The sequence below is a fragment of the Apaloderma vittatum genome, unplaced genomic scaffold (assembly GCF_000703405.1).
Source record: "Apaloderma vittatum isolate BGI_N311 unplaced genomic scaffold, ASM70340v1 scaffold13142, whole genome shotgun sequence".
NCBI classification, from domain to species: Eukaryota; Metazoa; Chordata; class Aves; order Trogoniformes; family Trogonidae; genus Apaloderma; species Apaloderma vittatum.
The window spans coordinates 11,063-38,564 of record NW_009703186.1 but is presented as its reverse complement, the minus strand read 5'-3'; the positions used below and the strand labels follow the sequence as shown (position 1 = coordinate 38,564).

Sequence of the window (27,502 nt, the reverse complement as noted above, 5' to 3'; positions counted from 1 at the left end):
TCATTTCACAACAGGATCTGCAGGCGTAGGGTTGGAAAGGTCTCCGTTGCTTGCTTTAACAGATTCTTCTACTAAAATAAAATAAAAAAAGGCATAGGTCACATTTAACATTTTATTCAAGGCAGCAAAACCAAAGCCTTGGCATATATGTTACGCTGACATCATAACACATTTGATACAGTATCCCACGGTCAGCGTACGCAAACCGACCTCGCGGCACAAAGGGTCCTGGCCCTACGAAGGAATCTGCCTTTGGGGCAAAAGGTTTCTTCAATCACTAGAACTTGTGTAAAAGTGACACATCCGTGCTCACGCGTTTTGCAAAGCCCAAGTCCAAATATTAGGGTAGAAGGCAAAGACATTGCTGTGTTCAAAACTTCTGACCCTGCTACACATTTCAAGTTTTTCTCACTGCAAACCCACATTTTTCAGGGAACTGAACAGGTACCACAGGAGTGATTATTTAATCTAAAATATTATTAACTGAAGTTCTACAGAATGCTCTCCTAAAGAAGCCAGGCTAGTATGTCTGGTTTTACTCACCACAGTGCTTGTAGTTAGGGTGTTGGGCTTTGTTTTTTTGTTTTGTTTGGGGTTTTTTGTTTGTGGTTTGGTTTTGGTTTGGTTTTTATTCAGGCCTGGGGAGGAGTGGCTGGAGAGCTGCTCAGCAGAGAGGCCCCTGGGGGTGTTGGTAGACAGCCGGCTGCACACGAGCCAGCAGTGTGCCCAAGAAGGCCAACGGTGTACTGGCCTGTATTAGGAATAGTGTGGCCAGTAGGACCAGGGCAGTGACTGCGCCCCTGTTCTCGGCACTGGTGAGGTCACACCTCGAGTGCTGTGTGCAGGTCTGGGCTCCACAGTACAGGAAGGACACTGAAGTGCTGGAGAAGGTACAGAGAAAGGCAACCAGAATGGTCAGGGCACTAGAGGGTGAATCTTATGAAGAGAGGCTTAGGGAGCTGGGGCTGTTCAGCCTGGAGAAGAGGAGGCTGAGGGGAGACCTTCTCACTCTCTACAGCTACCTGAAAGGCAGCTGGAGTGAGGCGGGTGTTGGTCTCTTCTCCCCAGTGAATAGCGACAGGACAAGAGGGAACAGGTTCAAGCTGCAACAGGGGAAGTTTAGATTGGGTATGAGGATAAACTTCTTCACCAAAAGGGTAGTGAAGCATTGGAATGGGTTGCCAAAGGAGGTGGTGGAGTCACCAGCCCTGGACGTGTTTAAAAAACGGTGGGATGTGGCACTTCAGGAGATGGTTTAGTGTTAGGGTGGTGTACGGCTGTAGGACAGGCTTGATGACCTTAAGGTCCCTTCCAACCTTAATGTTTCTATGATCCTATGAGTTGAAGAAGTATTTGAGCAACTTCACCAAAGAGAAATTCATGCTACAAGACTTCTCTGCAAACTGTTCTCCTAGTGCAGAAGAAAACTGATCTTCAGCCCCAGTGACTGTAATCTCACAGGTCACTTGCACCTTTGTCAGTGCTACAGCAGAAAAATATTTACCTATTCCTTTTTTAATATACTGCTACCTCAGTTTCTAAGTAACTTCTGACCGAACTGCACTTCTATACCTTAATTCTTGAGAGCATTCTCATTTCTTTGAAAACAATTCTTCCCATACCCAAGAGAAACTACTGGAATTCACAAGGGAGAATATATAAGCAATGAATATAAACTGCAAAATACCCGTGTTACCTAGTCAAGAGACCACACCACAAACTAAGAACTTACACTTTGAAGATAATTTAATGGTAGACCAACACACATCACAAACATCACAATGCCTACATAAGTTGAAAAGCAGCTGGTAAAGAACGGGTGAGAACCACCACTTTATTTCACACCGGCTCAGGTGTGAAATAAACCGTGTGGAAGAGGCAGTCACTGTCAAAACTGGTGGCTGAGCGGGTAAGTATGATGTTGAAGTTACTGAATTCAATATTACTGCAAGTGTGCAAGTCTCCTTGTCCCAGATTTTTGGGTTGGTTCAGGGGTTTTTTTGTTGTTTGTGATTTCCTCTCTTGCCCCAAGCCCAGCTTGAAATTCACCCATTCCACAAAAGGCCTCTGAGCTGTTCTTGACTTTTCAACCACCCTGACACCCTAAGACTCTTTCTTGAATACTGAATCAACCCACACCTTCCCTACTAAGGCACACTGTCTCATGAGCCAAAATGTTCTAACACAGAGCATTCACTCACCTTCTTTTTCTTTCTTTTCCTGGTTCTCTTCTGCCGCAGTTTTATCTGCTCTGAAAAAAATTCTTGCACTACTCAGTGAGAAATAAAGGAGTTCAAATTCCTACAGGAAAAGATACAGAAGAGGAGCATCAGTGTTTTGCAAGGATGACTTTGTAGACTGATGCAAAAGAGATTTTCAGAAGCATCTGGTGCATCTAAAATTCAATATCCAAATCACTTAAATGCTTTTGAAAAACCTTCCTCCATTCATACCTTGTTCACATGCATTTTACAAAGCAAATGTAAGGCAAAATCTTTAAAAGGTAATTCAAGCAAAGCAGCACCAGAGCAATAAATCTGTCGCTAACCTGCTGAGGCTGAAAATGAGGTCTGCAACAGCAGTGAGAATTAGGAGCAACTTGCTCATGGAAGAATCATGCAAGCTAGTAACTTAAAATTACCACAAGCTTACAGTGTTACATAAAATCTGTTATAAAAAGATTTAGCAAAAAAATTATTCTCTCCTATTTAAGCATTCAGATTTTGCTTGCATCAGAGCTCCACCTCTGTGGGACAAAGAATTCCAATCAACCATGTCAAGTTCCTGTCTCCCTCAAACATCACAAACACGACATCCCCTTCGGGTCAGACACCTCAAGTCTTTCTATGTTGCTCTTGTAGCGTTGCTGTAGACAATGCTCTATGTTTTTTTGCTCTTGATAAGCTCTGTCAGCGAAGAGATACCCAAACTGTGATAGGTAAATACAGAACAGGTAACTAGACCCATGGTATACCTGTAAACAAACTTCCAGTCGCTTGTGGGTAAGGTTCATGGTTTGTAGTAGTTTCTCATCTTGATTAGTGGACTGCACGTTCTGTTGCTTTGCTACTGCTCTTATTTCCTTCACATACTTCTCTCTAACAGACTGGAACCAGTGCAGAGAATCAAACTCCTGGTACTGATCCAAAAGCTTCAGAATGTAAGCCACACCTAGAGTCATTAACAAACCATGTACCAAAATCAACAAGCAATTTGTAAAACATTTTGTGAATGTCTTTAATGAATCAGCCTAAGTTGATAACTTCCACAAAAATAAAATTTAAATTTCAATTAATTGGCAATTACATCTAGTAGGGGAAAAAAACCAAAACATAATAAAGAACAAGCTTAAGCTTTGAAAGAAATTGGGGAGCACCAACATACAGCAAAACTGTCTGCTCCCTTACTGAGCTATTCCATCCTTAGGAGATTCTGAACACAGTAACCTTCAAATCCACTGTGCTGAAGCTGAGACAACCCAAATTTAAACTATGGAATTTTTAATTATGGGAACACACAAAACACAAACAAAATATCGCAAACTCTTGCAAATATCCATTATGTTGGCTTACCCAAGGGCTAGTCAGAGTGCTGAAACTCACCCATGGCAAACCCATCATCAGTGAAAGCTGCTCCACTTTTGTTCTTCTTATTCAATTTCTCCTTGCAACTGATTGAATGCTCTACAAAATTGAGGGTCTGAAAGAGTAAAAAGCTGTTCTGGAATCATCAAGAGATATAGATTTTAAAAGGTATTTACATGCTGCTATCTATGAATACAATTCCACACCCAAAACTATGCTAATTGCGTCTCCCATCATAAGCATTTTTCTATGAAAACTTGTCCTTTTTCTAGATTTCTTGGCAAGAAGGTAAGTTAGCTTTGGAAAACATTTGCATACGCATTAGTAAAAAACCCAAAAGGTACATCTCCATCTTCGCTGCTCTTGTCAGACTACTACTTCACACTATCTCAGCCATTACTACAGGTAAGCACGTAAACAAGAAGAGATAATTAAAACAGCCCAGGTTCCTGGAAAGCTTAAAGACGTCAGCATTTTAAAGCTACAGTATGTTATTTCACTCTATTTTTAAAACAATACAAATATTTCCAGAGTCTTATGTTTATGATGATACTGAACTATAGATCCACGCAGTAATATCAAGCAATGGGTATGTGTTTGTATGCAATAACTACTCGAGACATGGAAATGTGTGTACATTTACAACTTTTCAAAAACCCAAGACAGTTTCAAAGTTAACTACGCTGAAATGCACTCTTAAAACTAAAAGGGATGGCATACTCCTGAAACTGTATCAATCAGAAAAAACTCCACAAATGGGAAGGAATAAGAATAAAAGTATTTAGTGTGAGCAGTAACTTTCTCTCACTTCTATCACCACAGCGCATCTGTCCTCTCACGGTCTTCAGTTCACGACTCCTCAACATTCCAGCATTAGTTTCTAACCTGAGAGGTTACACATGAATATGTTTAGATCGTTTAGGCCTTCACAGTGAACTGTTTCCAAACACCTGGAATGCTGTGCTCAAGTGTGCATCACCTCAATTCAGTTGGATTCTTTCTAAACATATCTTATTAGCAAAAGCTGGTCCAATTGCAACAGAGAGGGTCCCAATTTTACTGCACTGCAACATGACATCCAAAAAGCCTAAAGATACCTAATGTGATGCAGAAAGGGCACACATGAGAGCTGAAGAACATGGTTTTAAAATGTCTTCATCCTTGCTGTTTCAAAATCCCACATTTTTCATCTTCGCCTCTCCAAATTCGATTCCAATAGGAGAAGTAGTTTTTAAAGTTACCTTTTGAGTGCTAGTACATGAATTGATGTAAATAAAGTAAAAACACGGCTTTGGACAACTATCAACAAAGCCACAGCCAAAACAATTCCACTCCATCAGGGAAGAAAGTAGAATGTGCTAGTCAACTGCTTAATACAAAATATTTAAACACATACCTGATCCAATACTTTTTTTTAAAATAAGTATGTACTGGAACACACAGTGCAAATACTAACCAGTGGGGGAACAATTATGTAGAAGTTCCGCAAATGCATATTCTTTGGACTGCGGAATTCAGGAGCAAATACATCCACAAGCATTTTGAAGTACTCCGTCCCTTCTGCAAAGTTCCGTGTGAGGTCGCTGAGGACAGAGTCCAACTGCCTGCAAAGGACAAGCAATGCGTTACCTGAGTTCTGCTACAAGTCTCCTTGCTTACTTGTCCCTTGGGGTAACAACCCTTCCTTCACCCTTTGGCAACACCCCCAACCCAGTATTTGGCCCAGACCTCAAAAGCGTGATGTGAGGGTACCTTGCTGCTTTTTGCGTTTCTTCCGAGAGTCCTTCTTCTTTTACCAGCTCTTCAAAGTTAACGATATCTTCCAGATCAGGAACAAACCTGAAAACTTACTGTTTGTTAGGATTATGCTCAACTGTTTGTGTTCACTAAAGTATCTACCATAATTTCTAATGTAATTAAGTCTTCTGGGCTTCCACAACTTACTTGATGTTATATTGTATCTGCCATACCATTCTCATCCAGGTACTATTAAATCCACTTCTAAACACACACAACATTATTTGTACTTTTGCTTTTACCAGGTTGCCATCTTGTCTCTCCGGCACTTGCTGTCCTTGACAACTAAGTTTACTATTATTTGCAAGAAAACCAACTACTTGTTTGTATGTAAAAGGCATTATGTTTTAATGAGATTATATAAACACAGACAATCATGTATACAGAAAGAAGTATCAAATAAATGTTTTTTCCAAGTTCCTCAAGGCTTGTATTATTTTTCCTTAACACACCCTAGAAGTGATTAACATCAGTAATTACTAACTTAATTAAGGACTCATGACTTACATGTATGTTCTATTAACTCTTTTGCAACATTTTTTTCATAGAATTTGTTAGATTTTTTTTAGCGGTTTATTGCAATGACTGCATGGTTTTGAATTCCAGCATTGTCTTTGGTAATTCCACTTCAACGAAGGCGTAAAATCAGACCTTTTTAAAATTCACAGAGGATGAGTAAGAACCTAAGGAATATCAGTATAAATAAGGAGCAAAAAGAAAAATGAAGTATTTGTGGACATACCTAATTGCACTACTACAGCAGTGAAGTCCACCAGATCTTATCATTCGCACATAGCCCATAGCGTTGCCTTTAAAAAACAAGAAAACACAAGGAAGTAACTTGTAATTACTTAAGTTACTTAAATACAAACATTGCTTAAATATACACAAGCCCTATAAGCTCTGAAATGTAAAGCTGCTGTACAGTTCTGGCAAAGAAACTGTTCTGAAAGCCAATTTAGAGCCAAGTAGAAGAAATCCCTTCCACTGGGCACATTAAGTACTTACAAGTTCAGATCAGACCTGCACATCTACGGCATCAATGACTGAAATTTCTCTAGGAAATACATTCAGTAAAACTCACTTCCATAACAGAGAAAAGAAAGACCTAAAAGGGAACAGGCATCTATGCAAGCTGTAGCTATATTTTAGATTAAGACACTCAAGTGCTATTTCTGTGCAATTCGATGGGTGCAAGTACTTCCCATCTGACCAGGGTTAGATCTAGTTTTAGTTCAAGCCAGAAGTTCAGTTACTAGACAATGAAGATCTCTTCCATTTAGTAACATCTATAAAGTTGTCTTAGATAGCATTTCATACCAATTTGACTTATGAGTTGTCTGAACTGGTCGAGATAGCTCTGGCCATCTGGGGTTATTCCAAGCTTTCTGATGCCACGGTTGAATTTATCTGCTCTTTCAAAGGGATACTAGAAAAATATTTTAGAAAAAATTATAAGAATAATAATCGATCAGCATGTCAATACAATTTAATTTGCAATGTATTCCTGCCTCACATCTGCAGCTTCATTACTTTTTAAATATAAATTATACACCTGCCTGTCTATATTAGTTCACAAAAGTCATTTGACTAAGTTACTTTTGCAAGTTGAGAAGTCACAGAATCCTAGAATGTCAGGGGTTGGAAGGGACCTCTAGAGATCATCTAGTCAAAGCCCCCTGCCAGAGCAGGATCCCCTAGGGCAGTCACACAGGAATGGGTTCAGGTGGAAAGTCTCCAGAGAAGGAGACTCCACAACCTCTCTGGGCAGCCTGTGCCAGTGCTCTGCCACCCTCACAGTAAAGAAGTTTCTCCTCATGTCGAGGTGGAACTTCCTATGTTCTAATTTAAACCCATTATTCCTTGTTCTATTACTGAGCACCACTGAGAAGAGATTGTCCCCTTCCTCTTGACACCCACCCCTCAGATATTTATATACATTAATAAGGACCCCTCTCAGACATCTCCTTTCAAGGCTAAGCAGCCCCAGTTCTCTCAGTCTCTCTGCACAGGAGAGATGTTCAAGTCCCTTAAGTGAAAAAGAAGTGTTACTGCAAACGAGAAAGTATTCCTAGAAGAAACAAGCACTTGACATACAAAGAAGCTGGCAGTCTATTTCACTAAATACATTGTCTCTCGCATTTTTGAGAAACCCATTTTCCAGCATGGAAATTCAGACCCTAGTCCCAAAATCCTGACATTCCAGAGTAAGTGCTACATGTTCACATTATTTTGGATTACATTGGAATAATCTTACTATTCAACACTGACAACAACTGTTAAGCATTATTTAGACCAGACGTTTAGAACATCCAATAGACTGACTCCACTGCTTTCAGGTCACTGAGAAAATGATTTCAGTCAACCTCAATGACAGAGGATGAAACAAAGCCATCCCGAACACAGACACGTGTAACACTGCAGTCTGCTAGGACAAAAGCTGTCACTTTGTCTGGAGGTACATATTTGAAAAATAGGAATGTTATGGTTTGGTGTACCTTCAGTTACATGAAAGTAGCACTTCTTCTACCCAAGTTACTCTCAGTCCTTCAAAAATTACTATACCTTGTGATCATTTTGATCCTTGACTTCCCTGAAGAATCTGATGTCTTTGATAAGTCTGGATTTGATATGTTCATCATACATAAACTGGCTAAAAATATAAAACTTTTTCCTCAAGAATTGGTAAGTGAAGTTTACCTAGAAGAAAGAAAAAAAGAAATCAAAGCAAAGGAACAAGCTTATCTAGCAACTCATTTTCAGTAGATTCCTGAGTAACTTGTATTTATATGGAACCTTCTACTTGGTTTACTTCAATTTCCTATTCTCAACTTATCTTTTTAATTTCATTGGCTTAAAACAATAAAGAAAATCCTTCTTCTTGAAGGCCTAGTCTCTCCAGGAAGGGCAGAGGAACCAAGGGACAAGTTAGCTATTTCAGTTTGACATGCAGCCATTAGTTTATGTCTGGAATATCCTGTAACTGTCCTTTGGAAGCAATACAAACATTTTAAGTTGAAAAGGGCAGACAAGCTCAATTTCCTCAGTCAAATTCCAGAATCTGCATGACCTCCTGACATACCTTTTCACCTCATCTAAGTTTTCTAAAATACCTTCCCATAAGGCAGAAGCACACTTCCACCCTATATCTCATTTACTTCTCACCGCTGCAAAAATACCTTTACTCACAATCAGAAGCGAAAAAATCTATTTCACCAAGAAATAAAGTGAGTGAAGCATTTTTCTTGAGTAACCGAAGTCCCCACTCTCAGAAGAATAACGCAAGGGATGCTATTTCCAACAGTGCAAGAAAACAGGATCTTATTTTCAAACTGTATTCTTCTAATCACTTCCACTTTTAAAAACAACTTGAGAGTTGGTTCAATATTTTAGCAAGTTTTTTTATTTGTGTTTTTGTTTGCTTGTTTTTTGGGTTTTTTTTTTGGCTGGTTGTTTTTTCTTCATAGGGCCAGAAAACTGGAGGACAAAAAAACTCCACAAACCAGCAAAGAGGTAGAAAGAAGTGGAGCGGCAGATTGGAAAGCATCAACCTGAAAAGCTGCCCTTGGCACTGTATCCAGACTTGGGAACCGCAATGATAAACTCCTGCTGCAGCAGGCGTGCCACAGAAGCGCCTTTATCTGCCTTGCAAAGGGGTAAATGCCTTTGGCTGGTTAAAAGGACCACCTACACTGCAGACATCATTGAAAGATTGCAGAAAGAAGTCACAGTCTTCCAATAAACGGTCAGAGATTTGTAGATGTCATTCGTCAAGTTGAAAAGCTGATGTTTCTCAAGCTTAACGATTACAGGAAGAACTTAAAATATTAGCGGTGCATTTCTTCAAGATTTGCTTTAACTGCAGCAAGAGCATCTGTCTGCTCAGTGTCAATAAGGAGAAATTTAGAGGATGCTAATTTATGCTGTCAGAGGAGAAATTAAAAAATTTTACTATGCTAGTTTGATAACTATTATTTATCTTTACTGAAATCCAGAGTTCCAGCAGAACATCTATATCTTCTTTGATCTGATTTTAGATCTCCTGTTTAACTTCTATGTAACAACTAGAAGTGGCATAACTCCCAAGAGACTGATATTGATTTGTGTCACGTCCAAGAACTGATTTGCTTTATTTAACACACAGAACACCATTAAAACCGCACAACCAAATAAACCATTAGGAAATGCAAGAGTTTGGAGGCTCTTGTGCACTATTAAAAAATAAAATAAAATCCAACAACAGTGCAAAAGATACTTACTGTTGTGTTCATGATTCCCGTTCCATGAGTTCGAATTGAATTAGCAATGTGTCGGATATTGATAGTGTTCAAATGTTTGTTATTACTTGTTCTTTCAATGAAGATCTAGGAGGCAGGGTTTAAGAGTTATTTACCCAAAACTGATTCTGTGAGAAATCACCAGCACAGGTAGCCCATATGCTACTTCTGAGAGCAGCTAATAACTTGTAACTAGGGAAAAAACTAAGAAAGTACAGCATGCATACAAACCTTATCTGGTCGGTTCTGATTTCTGAAAAGCTGTGAATCAACAGATCCAAGGCAGATATTGCACCCAAACTCTCGTATTTATTGAGATTACATCCTACATTAATTGGTCTAAACTCTTGGCACCTGTTTGCACTTTCGACCCCACTGTATACCACAGCCAAGAGTTCCACTACTGAATCATGTGCCACGAGAAAAAGTACCTTGTTTTCTTTACAGAAGCTGCTCATTTTTGTAGTGGGCCCCTCATTCCCACACTGTGTGAACCCACAAAGGGTTGTTATACATGTTCTCCATATCCTTTTCTCAAGCTGAAAAATCAAGCACTTAGTACGTCCTTACATAGAGCCAACTATCTTTACTGCCTTCTTGACATGGAGTGATCCCACTGGGACGCTGCACTCTAAATATGCTTAGAGAACATTCTCTAAGACCTATCTACAGCATCCCCAAACATGTTTTTTTCTAGAGCAGCAACAGTTATTTTACAGCTTGTTATTATGTATATTCACCTTCATTTTTTTCTTACACATATACTACTTTGCATTTCTCAATCCCTTCAAATCAGGGCCAAATCCAGGAAAAAGCGTGGGATATACCTTACCTGATTATTCAGATTGTAGAGGTAGCGGGATACAAAAACGTGAATATTTCTCATGATTTCCAAAACATCCAGGCCCTGTGGCAATATTATCTATTAAGAATTATTATGATAAAAACCCCCAAGAACTACTGACATGCCTAACTATTAAGATGCACAAATACTGTTTCTATAGCTACCTGAAAGCATTTTAGAATGTAATGTTTTTACTTCGCAAAGCGAAGAATGTCTTTGCAATTTTTGTTCCGTGTCAGTAAGTTAACGCTTAGAGAAAAAAGCTCAGCTCACGTTTTAACATTTACAATCCTGCCTACTCTTTTCAAATTTCCCCTGAAAGTGCAGAACCATTCAGTGTGTTCCAAAAGCTCCAAATAGAAAAATAAAATTTAGATTTGGCTGTTTTCATATTCCAGAAAATGAAAACTTGCCTTAGAGATTTCTAAAGAAGACACACACATTTCTACAGAGACACAGGCAATCAGTTACTTTTTGAATATAATTTTTGCCCAACCTCTCTCGAAGACTGAAATTTTGTATTTACAATATAAGTTTTACAACTGTTTTGCTTGACAAAGCCCCTTTAGTATCATTGTCCATAAAGAGGATGCTAATTAATCTATATACTCTACTTCCAGTTGTGCCAAGGATTTTATCAAGATTCTGCTGGTGCTGGGGGGCAAACGGAGCATGAGGTGTCGTCTTTGTTTTGAAGCAAAGCTCATACCAGAATGAATGTTATGAAACCAACATTGTGAAATAATTTAATTCTTTATAACAGCGCGACAACCAAATATTGTCAACAGAAAGCCAAAGCCAGAAACTAATCCACAGCACTTTTGTACCAAGAAGCAGCTAGAGTTCTATGCCCTCTTTCAATTTAGGAATACAGCCGTCATGAACGTTAGAAAAAAAGGCCGTGCTTCTAAGAGCTCACACCAGTGCGCTAACCCAAATGAGGGAACAAAGCTAACTGCCAAAAACATCCAAGAAACAAAAACTCTTGAAGGAGAGTTTTCAGCACCACACAAGTTGTATTTCTTTTGCACCGACTCTGTAACAGTGAATGCCTTCACCATTAATTTGATGAAACTGCATCTTCACGCTGTATATAACCACGTTCAGCAGTTTCTAGGAGGCTCTGAGTCACTCTCTATTAAGGTAAGCATAGATGCTTCCAAGTCCTCGGTTTCCAGCCTGTGAAAGAGTTTCTCTTGATGATCACTAAACAGAACCTGCTGAGAAGCAAGCAACAAACCAGGGAAAAGACCCACCATTCAAAGGTCATTCCAGCCTTGCGACAGTTGTATTCCAGATGTATTGTCTGCCAAATTGCGGACACTGAATTTTAAAGAAAATATTCTCTGACTCTGTAGACCCAATCTGATTTTACCGACTCCCACATTAAAAAATAAGTTATACAAGTCCAACGTGAACACGTATCGGTGTTATCTCCAAAGGCACATAAAGATCTTGTCTCAGAAGTCAACTAGAATTTAAAGGTCACTTCTTCCAAACAGTTCTCTAATCTTGGGTACTTAAATTTTAACAACTCTGACCTTTGAATAGCTAGCTAGTATGACCATGTAATGGAACAAATGACATTCATATCCTGTGGGCACCATACCTGTTCCAGAGTCTGGCTGGGAAGATGTGCTTCAGTCATACTTAAACCATAGCGCTGAGTTGCCAGGTTTCGCATTTCACTGTAGGTTGCCCAGTCATGAAGAGCCACAGTCGTTAAGTTGTAGAAGGTCTTGTCCAAATAGTGAGTTACATAAGCTGTAAACACACAGAAGGATAAACTAAAAGAACCTATTTAGTTAGGCAAGTGTGGAAAGAAGTGATAAGATACACTAAACCAAAGTGTGACAGAGATGAAACTAACTCAATCAAGACAAAGTATAACTCCTCACCTTTTATGTCAATGAATCGATTGAAGAAACGTATTGGGTTCAGAAAAAAGAAGTGAGCTAGATCCTTCATACCAACTCTGAAGGGGTTTCTGTCATCCAGTTTTAAGTGTGTATGAACTGATAAACGCAGGTCCTTTTCTATCTCTTTACATAATTTGTCCAGCAAATGCTATTCAGAGAATTTAAAAAAAAAATGTTGGAAAAAAAAAAATCATGTTCAGTGTCTGCTTATAATGCTTTGTTAGCAGAAGTAACATCTCTCTAGAGACACATAAAAAGACATTAAACTGGTGAAGAGAGCTTTGCACTGGCAGGCCCTCACAAGTCAAAGTGGATCAATATGTGGGAATCAGAGGTTATTTTTTTCCTGTATTCTTGTCTTAGTATACAATAGCAAGAAAAAGCTACACAGCTCAGAAAAGGTAAAGGTTTAGCTACCTAATCCCAGTCTGTACTTGATTAAAACCTCTACATGGGAGTTTAACACAATTTAAACTTAAGTATTCCCACTTCTTAAGAGGAACTAGGCTTAGGGTTATCTATCTAGGTTAATAATAAGACCTGACTTGGTGAGGAAGACTCTTGCAATATAGAGTTTGGCCTGTTTTTCTGCAGAATATTTGATGGTTGGTTTTGAACTAGTCAAACAAGAAGAGTAGTTCAAAGGGTAAAATCTGGAACTGGGGGAAGCTGAATTCACATTTTCCCTCTGTCAAACATTCTTTGTAATTCTAGATAGTAATTCACTAAAGAGGCCACCTACATTTCGAGAGCCTTCACTACTAAAAGCCATGCATACATAATAAGAAGAGTAGTGCTTATTTTGGCATACAAGCACAAGTTAATCTGACAAAAAGCACTCTTCTGTCTGCATAGTCAAATCTGTAACTGAGGTTTTGCCAACGTAGGCAATTTATAGTGCCGTATTTTCATGTCCCCAGCCAACACAGGCACCATTAACAACAAGCCTTAAATAACCAAAATCATCAGCGAAGACTTTCTTATTAAAATACTTCACACCAACATCAAAGGTCTCTGTACTACTTGTATAGATCACCTCAGGTTTGGTACAATAGATGCTGGCCTATAAGATATTTCAAGCATAGTGTTGCCTTTAATTTCCATTCACTACAACAAATTACCTCATTGAGCACTTCCATGATTTCTTTGTCATAGCATTCTAAAAGCACCTCGTAAGATTCCAAGTGTCTTGCATGCATCATAGCAGGTACACAGTCCCTCAGTGCACTGAACATATACTGAAAAAAGAAACGGCTCTGCTTAACCAACATATTGACAGACACATCAGCAGCACCTCAAATGATGTTCAAAGCTAACAAAAAATTCAAAACTGCTAGCCATCCTGCTTTTATTAAAAATAGACTTCAGACACTCTACTGAAGTTTTTTGTCCTTAATGTGTTCACCTGAAGTATTTTGTTGCTATTGATTCGTTTACTGGAACATCACAATTATTAGCTATTTCATCTGAAATAATTTGCACTTTATTCTGTTTAGTACTGCAATTGACCATGGCATGTGCAATACTGGAACAGATGACTGACTTTTATCAGGATTAGCCTGCCAAAACCTGATTCAATTCTGTAGAAAATACTTGGATACTTTGAAGAAGGGAGGCAGAAAAAGCTACAGAACTGTCCCACACAGCACCACTGAACACAGTGACATGTGCTTTAGAAATATGTAACCACAATGTGGAACAAACGCTTTTAACATTCAAGTGTAGTAGTTGTCCATTTCAGATTAGAACAAATGGAGAGGAACAGAGAGATAAACAGAGATCCAGAGTTAACAACGGCAACCTGAGACTTTTAGAGTAATCTAACAGATATACTTTAATTAGATTTAGAACAAAGATTGCTTTTATATCCTCCAGAATCCAAAGAAATTTCTGCCTCAGCAGCAACTCTTCCCACGATTTCACTTTTTTTTTTTTAAGGAAAGTTTTTTTCCTTACAAGATTCAGTCTGAGCTCTACCCTCTCCTCCTCTGAATCCCTCCCACTACAGCAGCCTGTTAAGTTGCTAACATTATTACTTACATGCAGTCTAGCAGAATCAACTGCGTTTTCATACACATCATCCAAATAGATTGGAAAGATTGCTCGATGCCAGTATAAGAAACAACAGTCACATTGTGCTCTAATTCTAGAATACAAGATTACTTATTAGGCAAATAATTGGAAGAAGCCATTCTTCTAGTACAGCGATATTTACTGCAGTGTGTTTAAAGTAAAGGCAACTGCTCTTCAAGCTGAAGCTTTACATGGTTACTTTAATATTCCAGATGAATAATCCTTCAGAAGAAAGTCCTTCAGTGAAAAAAACTTTTTATTTCTTGTTTTCCACTACATTATTTACACATAGAAGACACTTGCTTTAGGAAAAAATTTACTCAGTCTTCAAAAAAAGTAACCCTTGCATTATAGCTAAAATCCTAAATAGCTATTTCCTTACCACATACAATTAGTAGCCTAGAGGTCAAACACAGTCCAAGTTTCTCCTATTAAGTCAAAAAAGAGAAACAGGCCTCTCCTGTCACAACCTGTGTACCACACTCATCCCAAGAATTTATCCCATAAGTCACCCACTGAAGGTATTTGTCTTTTTTTATAAACTATGCATAGAACCTAGATATTCCCCTGGCGTCACGTGCGAGCTGCCAAACAGGCTGGTACTAACTCGTAACTTTGGGGTTTTCTTGAAGAGGAAGGCTTTAGCTCAACATAAAGCCGAGTCACCCAAGAAAGTGACAGAATTTCTAAACAATCAGAGAAGTGGATTGCCTAATTGGGAACAGTTAAGTAAAACACGACTTCCTTAAAGACCAGTGAGCTTCAGGCTTAGCTCTGGAATTGTTTGTGTCCATCTGTGGTCTACGATACCCGTAAAAATCCAGACCAGCACACAGCTACTAGATTTTGCAACTCACACAGTGACACTGCACCACCTTCCACGTGTCATGTGCTGCTGCTTACCTCTCTGTAAGTTCACTGATCAAGTCTAGCTTTTTCAGAACTAACTGAAGGGGAATGAGTTCTTCATCTTTGAAAGTTTTCTGTGCAAATGAAGAAAAAGGAAGAAAAAAAAATGAAGAAAAAGGTATTTTTTAATAAGCTACTACACCAAACAAATAAAGGTCTGGAATAACTATAGCACTTACCATCTGTGTTCCCACACTTAGTGCAAGGGAAACAATTAGTCGCCTCTGTTTTGTACTTGGCCCATTGAGGGTGTTCTCAGCCAACACCAAAGCAGAGAGGACGTCCAGGCGTTGCTCGCTGTACTTTTTATCAGAAATGACTCGTTTCTTCATGACAGAAAGACACAGAAATTCAAAGACAGGTTACCTAAGCCCAAAAGCAATAGCTTACCTCTTCTTTCCAAATCTTATGGACTTGTCATAAATTGAGTCATTCTGCAAATTATGTTTTGTGAACAGAGTTAGCCAAATCCAGGTTCACCTTTTCTGTCAAGTCAGTGGTATGACCTGTCTATACATCTAGAATATGTGCAGTTCAGCATGAACATGGGTCAGGTCATGCATGCAGCATACAAACACTGCACAAGCTGCATGTGACTTTATGCCAATTTTAGTTTTGAGGTACATGTAATTTAAAGGTTTTTTATTATTTTTTTCATCGGCGACTCCCTGTTGTTGGTAACAAAATCCAATTTACAGCCGAACACTCAGAAGACAGATAAATATGGTAATAACAGTAACTTGCAGTTTTCTACAAATGCTAATTTATCAGAAAGATTAAGCACAAACACATTTGCACAAAAAAATGAAGGGAATCAAGTCTTCTAGCTAAGGAGTCAAAGTCACAGACATATTTGTGAGCAGTAGCATAACTCTGACGAGGTGCAGTTTCATGAAAGAGTTGAAGAAAACCTCTTTCAATTCTAAAGAAGTATGTTCGTCATGAAGCTCCAAACCTTACATGCTAAAGCTATGTTAGGTACATGCCTTAGACCTTATCACCACTTTGAAATGGAGCAGATAAAAAAATTAGTACTAATGAACCCTTCTATTTACCAGCATTTGCCTTTTACATCTTTTCTGAGTTGTCAAAACTGTTCACAGATCTCTTTGATATCCTTCAATACATGAATGCTTATTTACATATATTTAGAAATAACTTGCAATGCAATTACATATGTTGTTTGAAAATGTATGAGAGTTATCTAAATACATGTGAACTGTTCATTTGAAGATAGTTTTTCTTGATAGTTTTGAAGCCTGGAATTTCTTCAGTTCATACAACTCCTGATATATCTATATCTATATCTATACCTATATCTATATATGCATTTTTTTCCTACACTAGAAGATAGGGAGATGCCAGATAGAGAAATTAAGATAATAGCCAAACAAATCAAAAATTTAATAGCTGCACTGATATCAATATCAAATGCCATTTGTAATTCTGCTAGATTGTGATGAAACATTAAAACAATCAGTAATACATCAGAATAGTTATACTAAAACCTCATTTTCTCACTGCTATTTTGCCAAGCAAAGATTTAAATAAATAACAGCCTGTTTGCTTAGACCTGTAACAGATTGCTTTATGAATGTGCATCAGAAAAGAGGTAAGAAAAGGTCAGTTCGTGAAAATCATGTGAAGTAAAAACTACAAAGAACACAAGAGGAACATTATAAGACATGCAGCAATCTAGAGGAAGAGAAGAACCATTCCTTTTCAAAACTAGATAACCATCTATGCTGTACAGTTTCTAGGGCAAAGCTCTGACCCACTGGGAAGCTAACATCTGTTGATTATGAGAGAGCACTACACTGCACATTTTGCAAAAGTAAATACAAATTCTTTCATTTGTTTTTAAACGCTTAGATAGGAAGATTAGGTATTAGCACGTGGACTACATACCTTGGCTACAGAAATAGAGTGAAGCGCCTGATACTGCAGATGCTGCGAGATGTGCGTAACAGAATCTGCCACAACCATACTTCTTCGGTAAAACATGTGTTGTATTGCCTAAAGTAAATCCCAAAATACAACAGTTCATTAGTTACTGAAATTGTTGCCTTTGCAATGTGGCTTTATGCTGGCTGACTCATCTGCACTACAAATGCTGACTCTTTCAACATACTGTCGCAGTAGTGGTTGGAGTTAACCCTTAGAAACTGAGAAAATCAAACCATTCAGGAGCATAAAAAAGTTTCAGGATTGATGTAAGTTCTGTTGGGGTTTTTTGTTTTGTTTAGTTTTGTGGTGGGTTGTGTTGGTTTCTTTTTTTTCAAATAATTCAGTTCCGTTCACTATTGCTTTCTGAAGTTTTTCTTTTCGGATAAACTACCAGGAGAAGTGCTAAGTCCTGCACCTGGGAAGGAACAATCTCACACACCAGTACATACTAGGAGTTGGAAAGCAGCTTGGCAGAAAAAGACCTAGGAGCCCTGGTGGACACCAAGCTGCATGTGAGCCAGCAACATGCCCCTGCCCCAGAGAAGACTAATGCTGTCTTCGTTTGCGTTGGCCAAAATGTTGCCAGCAGGCCAAGAGGCGATCCTTCCCCTCTACTCCGCACTGGCAAGGCCACACTGGTAATAATACTGTGTCCAGTTCTGGGCTCCAGAGTATGAGAGACATGAACATTCTGGAGCTGTGAAGATAATTAAGGGACTGGAGCATCTCACACATGAGGTAAGGCTGAGAGAGCTGGGACTGTTCAGCCTGGAGAAGAGAAGGCTTGGTGGGGGGACCTTACCCATGTACATAAATACTTGATGGGCGAGTGCAAAGGAGATGGAGTCAGGCTCTTTTCAGGGGTGCCCAGTGACAGGCCAAGAGGCAACGGGCACAGACTGCAACACAGGAGGTTCCCTTTGAACATAAGGAAGCACGTCCTTACTGTGAGGGGAACCGACTCTTGGCACAGGTTGGCTGCCTGTGGAAGTTGTGGAGTCTCCATCTTTGGAGATACTCAGAAGTCATCTGGACATGGTCCTGGGCAACTGGCTTTAGGGGGCCCTGCCTGAGCAAGGGGAGGTCAGACCAGACTACCTCAGGAGTTCCCTTGCAACCTCAATTGTTCTGCAAAACCAATTATGGAAGACTGTAAAAAATGATGCAAAATTTGCTTCTAATCTCCCAAACTGCCTCTTCTCCAATCAAATCCAGTCTTGAGCAAGAAGTCATCCACGCAACAATTTTTCCCATCTCAGGGTTCTTTTCATGTGTTAGTTTTCGTGCTAGTTTTTGTGTGTTTGCTTTTAATATGTGATGTTTGATCAGTGTTCTCTGTAAAGGCATACATTCAATAAATTTTCATCCAGAGACCTACCTTCAGAAGTTCAACAAGTCTGCACAGAGCTTTCACTGAGGTTTTGGTCATGGGTTTTTGCATTGACATGTAGAGATTCATTGTAGTTTTAATGATGGTGCTAAGACTGTATGCATAAAGAAAACCCTAAAAATAACATGAGTAGAGGGGCGAAAAGAGAAGGAAAAAAAAAAAAAAGAATATTTTCACAACATATTAATCAAATAAGTCCTTTCTATTTTCTTTCATACAAGATAGACTTTTGCCTCTTCACACTACTATTCCACTTAAGAAGCAAGGCTGGGATCCTAAAGCTGAATAACACACTTTTATTAGGCACACATTATAAACTCCCTACAAGTCATTAGATTGCCTGATTATTAACCTCTTCAGAGCCATTCAAATTAAACACAGGTCAATGAATTAATCACAACAACCCACCAAACAACTCTCACCCACCCCAAAAAACAGCCTATCACAAAAACAATCTATAACTTCCAGACTGCATTGAATGAATAAACTGACAGTATTTACACTATTATATGCTTTCTAAATAGAACTGTCCATCCCACAACAACAAAAAAATTTTCTAAATCAATACACACTAAGATTTTAAATACAATGTTGATTACATACAGCCTAACAAAAATGTTATTCAACCTATTTCAAATGCCAAGTAATAACAAAAAAAAAATAGGAAAAGTCAGCAACTGTATAGGAAATTCAGTTCCCTACAGAGCAAAATATTAAGTCCATTGCAAATAATTCAAATATAAACCCCACAAATCCTAGTACATGTGTATCTTTAGATATGGAAGAGTCAAGATCATGCTTCTCTCACACACCTGTTCTGATCAGACTTCTGTCAGGCAGACATATATATATAAGAACTATTAAAAAATAAATTCAGAAATATGATCCATCTTACATTAAGACTACATGCTGTTAGTAGGCCTCAGAACATAGTAATATTCTTGCAAAGTACCCTCACTAGGGAAAGCACAATGAAATCACAAAAAATCTTTACTGGAAATACATACTTTGCTAAATGAAACTAAATCAGACACTGGTTTGGTTCAACTTATGAACCTTACGACTGACTCAAAAGGAAAAAAAAAAACCCAAAACATTTACAGAGAAAATGAAGCTTTCTTGATTTCCTAAGTTAAAGAGAAAAATATGAAATTCAGTCACTTAATATTTAGGCAGATTCAATTTCCCCACATGCCTTACAGAAAGGCGTTTTGAAGATTTGCTCAAGAGAAAAATCTACTGGGCATTTAAAGCTTTAAAGGAATCCCCGCATTGTAAAATAACATACTGATGATCACAGAAATTTTGTGATTTCTTTTTACGTTCGACAACGTGCACCAAAACATCAGTTTGCTGCATCATTTTCCTCATCACCTCAATAGAAGACTGCACACCTGGATGAAGACGTTGCAGCGGTTTGAAAGGTCTTCAGCAAACTTATCTGTGCGTTGCTCCTTTGACAAGATAGACTCCATTTTTGTCATCCATGAGCTCACAAAAACATAATATGACTGCATATCTCTGAAGAAGGAAACAAAGAATGCTGCTCACTTCAGACAAGAAGAGTTTGAGGATTTTCTTTTCTCTTTGCAAAGTTTATATTCTTGCAAGGGAAATACATTAAATCTTTAGTCTCCAAAACACTCCACTACCAAAAGTAGCAGAACCTCATACTCATTTAATGTTTTAATTCTCTACAGGTTGGGATTACTTAGCATTCCAATTCTATCTGTACGAACATAGCCTAAAAAGAGCCAAAATTATCTATCTTTACAGAGAACAAATGGCCATCTTAGCAGTAAATATACTACACTTGATATTAAAACAATATAACTGCTAGAAAATGCTTTTAAAGACTAGACAAAAAAGTCCTAAGCTGATGTTAATTTTTCTTCCTCCAAGTCTGAATTTTTGTTTACATATATATACAGACACACATATATCTAATATATATATATCTATATATATATCTATCTAATTATAGATCGATCTATCTATCCATATATCTAATATATATATGTGTGTGTGTATATATATATATACATACACACACACACATAAATATAACTTGTCATTACATCAGTGTCAGAGTGGACTGCTCTTAAATAACACAATCTGCTTGGATTACACTAGTTGTAATTAAATGTTCATATAGAGCTGACTTCTAAAACAGCTGTTTATTCCATGATACAGAATTGTGACAACTGCAATACTACTTATTGTATCAGTTATAGCAAGAATGTACTCAGGTCACTGATGAGATCAAAAATTACACTCTAAAGGGTATCATATTTGAGAAAACAGTCCAATTATCAAAGGCAGTGCAAGAACTTGTGAAAAAAAGCAAGAAAAAGTTATTGGCAAAAACCAAATCAGTAGATGCAAAATGTTGATCTCCTGCCCCTCTACTCTGCCCTGCTGAGGCCACATCTGGAATCCTGCATCCAGTTCTGGGCCCCTCAGCTCAAGGACAGGGAACTACTGGAAAGAGTCCAGTGCAGCCACAGAGATGATGGAGGGAGTGGAACATCTCCCGTATGAGGAAAGGCTGAGGGAGCTGGGTCTCTTTAGCTTGGAGAAGAGGAGGCTGAGGGGTGACCTCATTTATGATTTTATAAATATCTAAAGGGTGAGTGTCAGGAGGACAGAGCCGGGCTCTTCTCAGTGATGTCCAGTGACAGGACAAGGGGCAGTGGGTACAAGCTGGAACATAGGAGGTTCCATAAAAATATGAGGAAAAACTTTTTCACTGTGAGGGTGCCAGAGCACTGGCACAGGCTGCCCAGGAGGGTTGCGGAGTCTCCTTCTCTGGAGACATTCAAAACTTGTCTGGATGCATTCCTGTGTGACCTACTGTAGGTGATCCTGCTCTGGCAGGGGGGCTGGACTAGATGATCTTTTGAAGTCACTTCCAACCCTGAACATTCCATGATTCCATGATTACAATGTCCTCAAAACTGTGCACCCAAAGATGGGCAACAAAATGAGTGAACGGTGTCAAGAACAAGTCTTATGAGGAGCGGCTGAGGGAACTGGGGTTGTTTACCCTGGAGAAAAGGAGGGCACAAGGAGACCACTCTCTACAGTCACCTGAAAGGAGGTTGTAGCGAGGTGAGTGCCAGACTCTTCATCCATAAAACAAGCGATAGGACAAGAAGAAATGGCCTCAAGTTGCGTCAGGGAAGGCTTAGATTGGATATTAGGAAAAACTTCTTCATGGAAAGGGATGTCAAATATTGGAAAAAGCTGCCCAGGGAAATGGTGGAGTCACTGTCCCTGGAGGTACTAAAAGCTGTGTAGATGTGGTGCTCAGGGACATGGTTTAGTGGTGGACCCAGCATTGCTGGAGTAACAGTTGGACTCAATGACCTTAAAGGATTTTTCCAATGGAAATATTCTATGAAATGTCTGTGAATATACAATTCTTTTTTTTCAACCTTTTCCTTAAGATTAAGAGTTGCAAGACATGACTTGTACCACTGCCCAAGACCAGAAGAAAAGCAGCAGTGAAATTAAGCTCCACGCGGGAATTAAAGCCCAGGAAATAATTCAGTCAGAGTTCTTGAATCTCCCTGGGGATGTAGGTCACACACCAGGAAGAGGTCGAATGAAACAGAAGCAGTGCAAATAAACTGCCAGAGGATCATGTAGGCATGGAGTTGCTTTCACCCCCTTCCTCCTCCGCTCCAACCCAGTTCTGCCAGCTTGCATACAGAGTTGGAAGACAACCTGCACTTTCTACCTTTTTGTTTTGGTCTGCAACATAAACAGAAATCCTAGCCCTCTTATCACCCTATGCAGTTTAGCACACTTGTTCATAAGACTGACAACCAAAAAAATTCCAAATCGTATTTAAACATGTTTTAGAAAGAACTTGGAGAAGGAAGCAACCTTCCAACTACATGCAGACCTGGCACAAAACAAGAGAAGTCTTTTCAAATACAGATAATTTCAAAGACCATTAAACAAGCTATGAAAATAGTCAGGAAGAAAGAAATTCTTGCAAAGAAAGTATCATCCTCAAGCAGAGAAAAACTCCTCTAGAAGCCTAGCAGTGACTTATCTTCCTGAACTCACAGAAAGCAGAGAGTCCTAACAGAAAACAAAGCAGCTCAGGTTACTAGACGCTAGGTTTAAAAACGGAATGTTGAAAGCATGGAAATAGAATCATAGAATCCTAGAATGTCAGGGGTTGGAAGGGACCTCTAGAGATCATCTAGTCTAACCCCCCTGCCAGAGCAGGATCCCCTAGGGCAGCCACACAGGAACGCATCCAGGCACGTTTGGAAAGTCTCCAGAGAAGGAGACTCCACAACCTCTCTGGGCAGCCTGTGCCAGTGCTCCGGCACTCTCAAAGCAAAAAAGTTTCTCCTCACGCTGAGGTGGAATTTCCTATGTTCTAACTTAAACCCATTGTTCCTTGTTGTATAACTGCCACGAACATTGTTATTTTGGTGACATAATGCACATTCTTCTGCAGGCACGACACGAAAAAAAGCATAGTCTTGGCCCACACTTTTTCAGCGACACGAACACACACATAGTGCTGCAGTGAAGTGGAAAAGTTGATGAACATCACTGAGCAACACTACATGACATGCTAATATGCTGAATGGAGAAACCCATGTATTTATAAACTATTTGCCAAATAGCATCATGAAGCGCTATTTAGGAAGCATACTTGGTAAGTGACTGTGCCTTCTGCTGTAGAAAGTTCTCCCTTTGCATTTTAACTGCATGAATACTCTTCTTGTCTAAAAGTTTGGCAGCAGCTGGTATCTTCTGAATCAGGAAGCTGTCAGCAAACCAGACAATGTTAGCAGTTAATGCGATGGCTGGTACCTGTGGGGGAGAATTAAAAAAAAAAAAAAAAAAAAGGGAGTGAAAATACTGTAAAAGAGCAATAAACATAAGTAACTAATTACAACAAATACTACACCACCACACATATTTTTTTAGCCTCTTTTGAAGCATAACACACAATTCAGTCTATTTCTCCATAACTAATTTCTACAAAATGTTACGTTCAGGTTAAAAAAGGTTTCTCCCCTAGAAGTCCACTAAAGACACCACATGGAAAGTTACTATTGTCTATGATCCTACATTGTGTTAAAGAATTTACTAATTTTATGACACCATCTGCTACGAAATAGTCGCACTTTGAACTCAGAGGTCTTTCAGAATACATGTTTATAGCCAAGGTAAAAACTTACAGTGTTTATTCAGTCCCACAACACTCGTAACTCAAGGGGTTTTTTTGTCCTCAGTGCCACATTAATCTTGAGAACAAACATTTTAATGGTAAAAAGTTATTTTACCTTGCTGCTAAGTGAGTGCACAGGTTTAAAATCATCTTTAAAAGAAAATGGGAGGGTGGGAAACAATAATAATTCTGCTTTCCAACTTGTTTTGGTAAATCGTGTGTTCTTTCTTTTCTCACATCCATGCTATACAACTAAGAAAATTATCTACCTCATTACTGAACATTTCCCCCCTCCTTAATTACTGACAAAGGAATATAGCATTCACCTTTTTACAGACATCCAACAATGTCTTGTAAAATTTCTTGTCTATGGTCCGAAAAATCTGAAAATGCAGTACAAAGAGGCCGCAGATGCCCACGTATTTATCTCGCTGATCAATTTCTGAAGGTTCACCTGCAGAAATACACCTTTTTTGAATTGTACTCCCAGAAAAAACCAGTTCAAACTTCTAAAAACAGCAAAGCTGTCAGGAGAAGGATGACTTGCATTACCAAGTTTGGCTTCAACATTTGTGAAAGCTGTACGAAGAGTATGAGCAAATTCTTCAGCAAATGTGCTGTTCTTGGACACTGACACTCCACCATTTACAGAATCAAATTGTTGCTCTATACAGGCCTGCGCAAAAAAACAATAAATAAAAAAACCCCAATGATAATGCCATGAATTGTGGACCTCAGAAGACTGCTGATTTTGCAAGAGAAGAACACTGCAAGAGCATTTTGACCTGAAGTAAGTCTTAAACTTTACAACATGCGGTTTTGTAACTACAATGAAATTACTTAGTACAATAACAGAAAATGTTAAAAATCGCTCTCATACCTTGCATTTAAAAAAACCATTTTATTTACTTCACATTTCTATTAAAAAGTCATTTTTAAAGAAACCACTTGGTGTGCTAGTGATAAGAAACTAGATGAGTATTTACATTATTCAATTACAATACATTACTAACTATCCATTAACTGAAGAAGATTATCCTGCAAGTAGCTTGTAGGATGTGGTTCATAAACTTGTAGCATAAAACCCCACACAACTGGTGGCAGTTTAAAAATATTTACCAAAACCCACACAATAACCAAGCAAGAGAAACACTTCATATTTTCTAAAGATACTAGAAAATTCTTTGATGGAATTATATTTAAGAATATTCTTCATATATTTTTGTTAGGAGGAGGCATTTGCAGGGCAGGAAGGGAAACTTCCTGAACGAATCAGACAAACGCTACTGCTATCTCAAACACACAGCAAAGCCTTCGTACTAATGCAACATTAGAGACATGCAAGATGGAAAAATGGATAGCTGGTAGCAACGTTCTTTGAAAGAATAAGCCAAATTATGCTTAATTATTTATTTACAATTTCCCTTTTGGAGGCTTTTGCAGAACAAAACCTTCTGAATGCCATTTAAGATGTAACAGTAAGAACCAAGCAAAAGTTCTGTCCCATTGACTCTGCTGCAACCCCACTCAGCAATGCTTTCCTCCACCCATCTGATTTCAGTGTCTCAGATACACACTTCTCCGACACCAGCTGCCTTCTTGTATGAACGCATTCAAGTTGATTGCATTGAAAAAGTAAAAATCCTTCTCATCCACCCATACACTTGCATGTTTCGGATGTATCCACCACTGAAGTGGTACCTAACCACTGCTGTCTCGTATGCTAGGAATGAGATAAAATATGTAAAAAGAGGTCACGCTTCACATATTTTGAAAAATTATCGAGGAGACTTTAACTTGCAGCTAAAACGAAGTGGACCTATGCTACATAAGACTGTTAAAATTTCTGATGAAGAACAGACTCCCCGATAATACACAGTCCTAATGCCAAGCTGCTTGTGTTTCTTTAATTCTGCAAGACGGCAATCATTAGCCGCTACCACTCAAAGCCTGGCACGGTTCTAGCCCACAAAAAGACCAAGGAAGGATCTTACAATAGACCCTTTTTATCTTTCCCCTCCCCTCCCATGCACATATGCGAGAGCCAAATTCACATATCGCTGTATCCGGAACAAAATAAAAACAAACAAACCATTCTAAAAAGAGTGCTGCTTTAATGTAACCGTTTCTCCTGTCATAGTGGGGAACATTAATTTCATTACCTGAAATATCATCCCATCAAGTAACTGGCATTCCAGTTTTAACAGCAGCTTTTCAAATGGCTTCAGCTTATCTTCTTGAATCCCAAACTTAGAGGGGTTGTGATGGACAGATTTTAGCAGCCTGTAAGAAGCAAGTGTGGAACACACACAACACCGGTAAAACACAATAACAGTTTTATATCCTGTACTATTTTGATAATAGATGTCAATTGCCCACATCTGTGCTCAGCAACAACTCCAAAATTATTTTATTTTTTTTTTAAAAAATAACCAACCACCAACCCATTAGGTCTGTATAAGCCATTTGCACTTGAATAACTCCTGTCTATTCAGGTTTTCAATGAAATAGTTATTATTCCATTAATTTAACTACTTTTATAATTGTTGACTCTTCAGCTTTTACTTAAAGATAGTGTTCCTACTTAAATCTGTATGCTCAACCCCACGATCAAAATGAATACAGAGGCTTAGATCAGATTTCTTCATGAGGATGTTTAAAGCCCAGCCACCACCACTCTGCCAAGATGCTTACCATGTGCTGTACATGCAACAAAAAGCACTTAAAAATAACTTACTGGTGCTGTTATGAGGACACAGTGGGAACTTAGTCCTGCTCTTCACTGATATTTCAGGGAAACTATTAGAGTTACAAAAATCCATGTTCCCACACTGACTTTCTTGGACACATGCTTTTATCTTTTGTGTTGTGGGAGCATTTTTCACACCTTCAGAGACACACCTCTTATACATGGTCCAGTGATCTTTCAGAGTGCCATGATTGTCTATTATTTCATCCAGAGTGATTAAGACTGTGAGCAACTCTCCCAGATGCTCGTACATGGCCTAAAATAAAAGGAAAAAAAAAAAAGGAAAAATAAATAAGGAAAAAAAGAGCTGTAGTTACTGAAAAGTTTACTGCAGTCACACATGGTATATAAAAATTCAGTTCCTTTCAATATATTAACAGCCAACAAGATATCAGCTAGAAAGTGACATCTGAGATTTCTTGGTTTGGTAGCTTATAGATTTAATATTTCTTGTAGTGACACACAGAACATGACTATGTGTACAGGCACTGCTTTAAGTTCAGTAATCTAAGATGACATTGAAGGTAGGATTTTTAAAATTCTCTAAATGCAGAAGCACATATTGCACATATAATGGAGCAGGTAAACACTTTCAGCTAAGAAAGCCAGCCCTTCCCACATGAAGGCACAAAAAGTTGATTAACAAAATTAAAAACTTTAAAAGAGACTCCAGATTGAAAGTTGTACTTGAAACTCACTTTCCTGCTTTTCTCAGAATTAATGATCAAGATATACACATATTATCCTAAGTAAAAGGGTTCCAAATCATACCCACCTGAAAATGAACTCCAGATGTCTCTATAATTTTAG

The 27,502-nt window shown here is 38.6% G+C and overlaps 1 protein-coding gene across 1 annotated transcript in view; it reads right to left on the bottom strand.

The window, feature by feature from the left end:
- Nucleotides 1–27,502, bottom strand: part of KIAA1033 (KIAA1033 ortholog) — a gene marked incomplete at its 5' end in the record, with an annotated part of 35,039 nt that continues 7,537 nt past the window's right edge. Inside the window, 26 exons of the mRNA XM_009864551.1 lie at nt 1–68; nt 2,202–2,301; nt 2,975–3,171; nt 3,603–3,699; nt 5,041–5,188; nt 5,337–5,423; nt 6,124–6,190; nt 6,702–6,810; nt 7,947–8,081; nt 9,641–9,745; nt 10,491–10,565; nt 12,112–12,266; nt 12,401–12,569; nt 13,543–13,659; nt 14,462–14,567; nt 15,398–15,477; nt 15,583–15,729; nt 17,312–17,419; nt 18,729–18,854; nt 20,135–20,261; nt 23,422–23,582; nt 24,270–24,397; nt 24,496–24,619; nt 26,106–26,226; nt 26,845–26,948; nt 27,468–27,502. The exon at nt 27,468–27,502 is cut by the window's right edge and continues 7 nt beyond it. Coding sequence (XP_009862853.1) covers nt 1–68; nt 2,202–2,301; nt 2,975–3,171; nt 3,603–3,699; nt 5,041–5,188; nt 5,337–5,423; nt 6,124–6,190; nt 6,702–6,810; nt 7,947–8,081; nt 9,641–9,745; nt 10,491–10,565; nt 12,112–12,266; nt 12,401–12,569; nt 13,543–13,659; nt 14,462–14,567; nt 15,398–15,477; nt 15,583–15,729; nt 17,312–17,419; nt 18,729–18,854; nt 20,135–20,261; nt 23,422–23,582; nt 24,270–24,397; nt 24,496–24,619; nt 26,106–26,226; nt 26,845–26,948; nt 27,468–27,502 — 2,996 coding nt within the window. The remainder of the gene's footprint in view (nt 69–2,201; nt 2,302–2,974; nt 3,172–3,602; nt 3,700–5,040; nt 5,189–5,336; nt 5,424–6,123; nt 6,191–6,701; nt 6,811–7,946; nt 8,082–9,640; nt 9,746–10,490; nt 10,566–12,111; nt 12,267–12,400; nt 12,570–13,542; nt 13,660–14,461; nt 14,568–15,397; nt 15,478–15,582; nt 15,730–17,311; nt 17,420–18,728; nt 18,855–20,134; nt 20,262–23,421; nt 23,583–24,269; nt 24,398–24,495; nt 24,620–26,105; nt 26,227–26,844; nt 26,949–27,467) is intronic.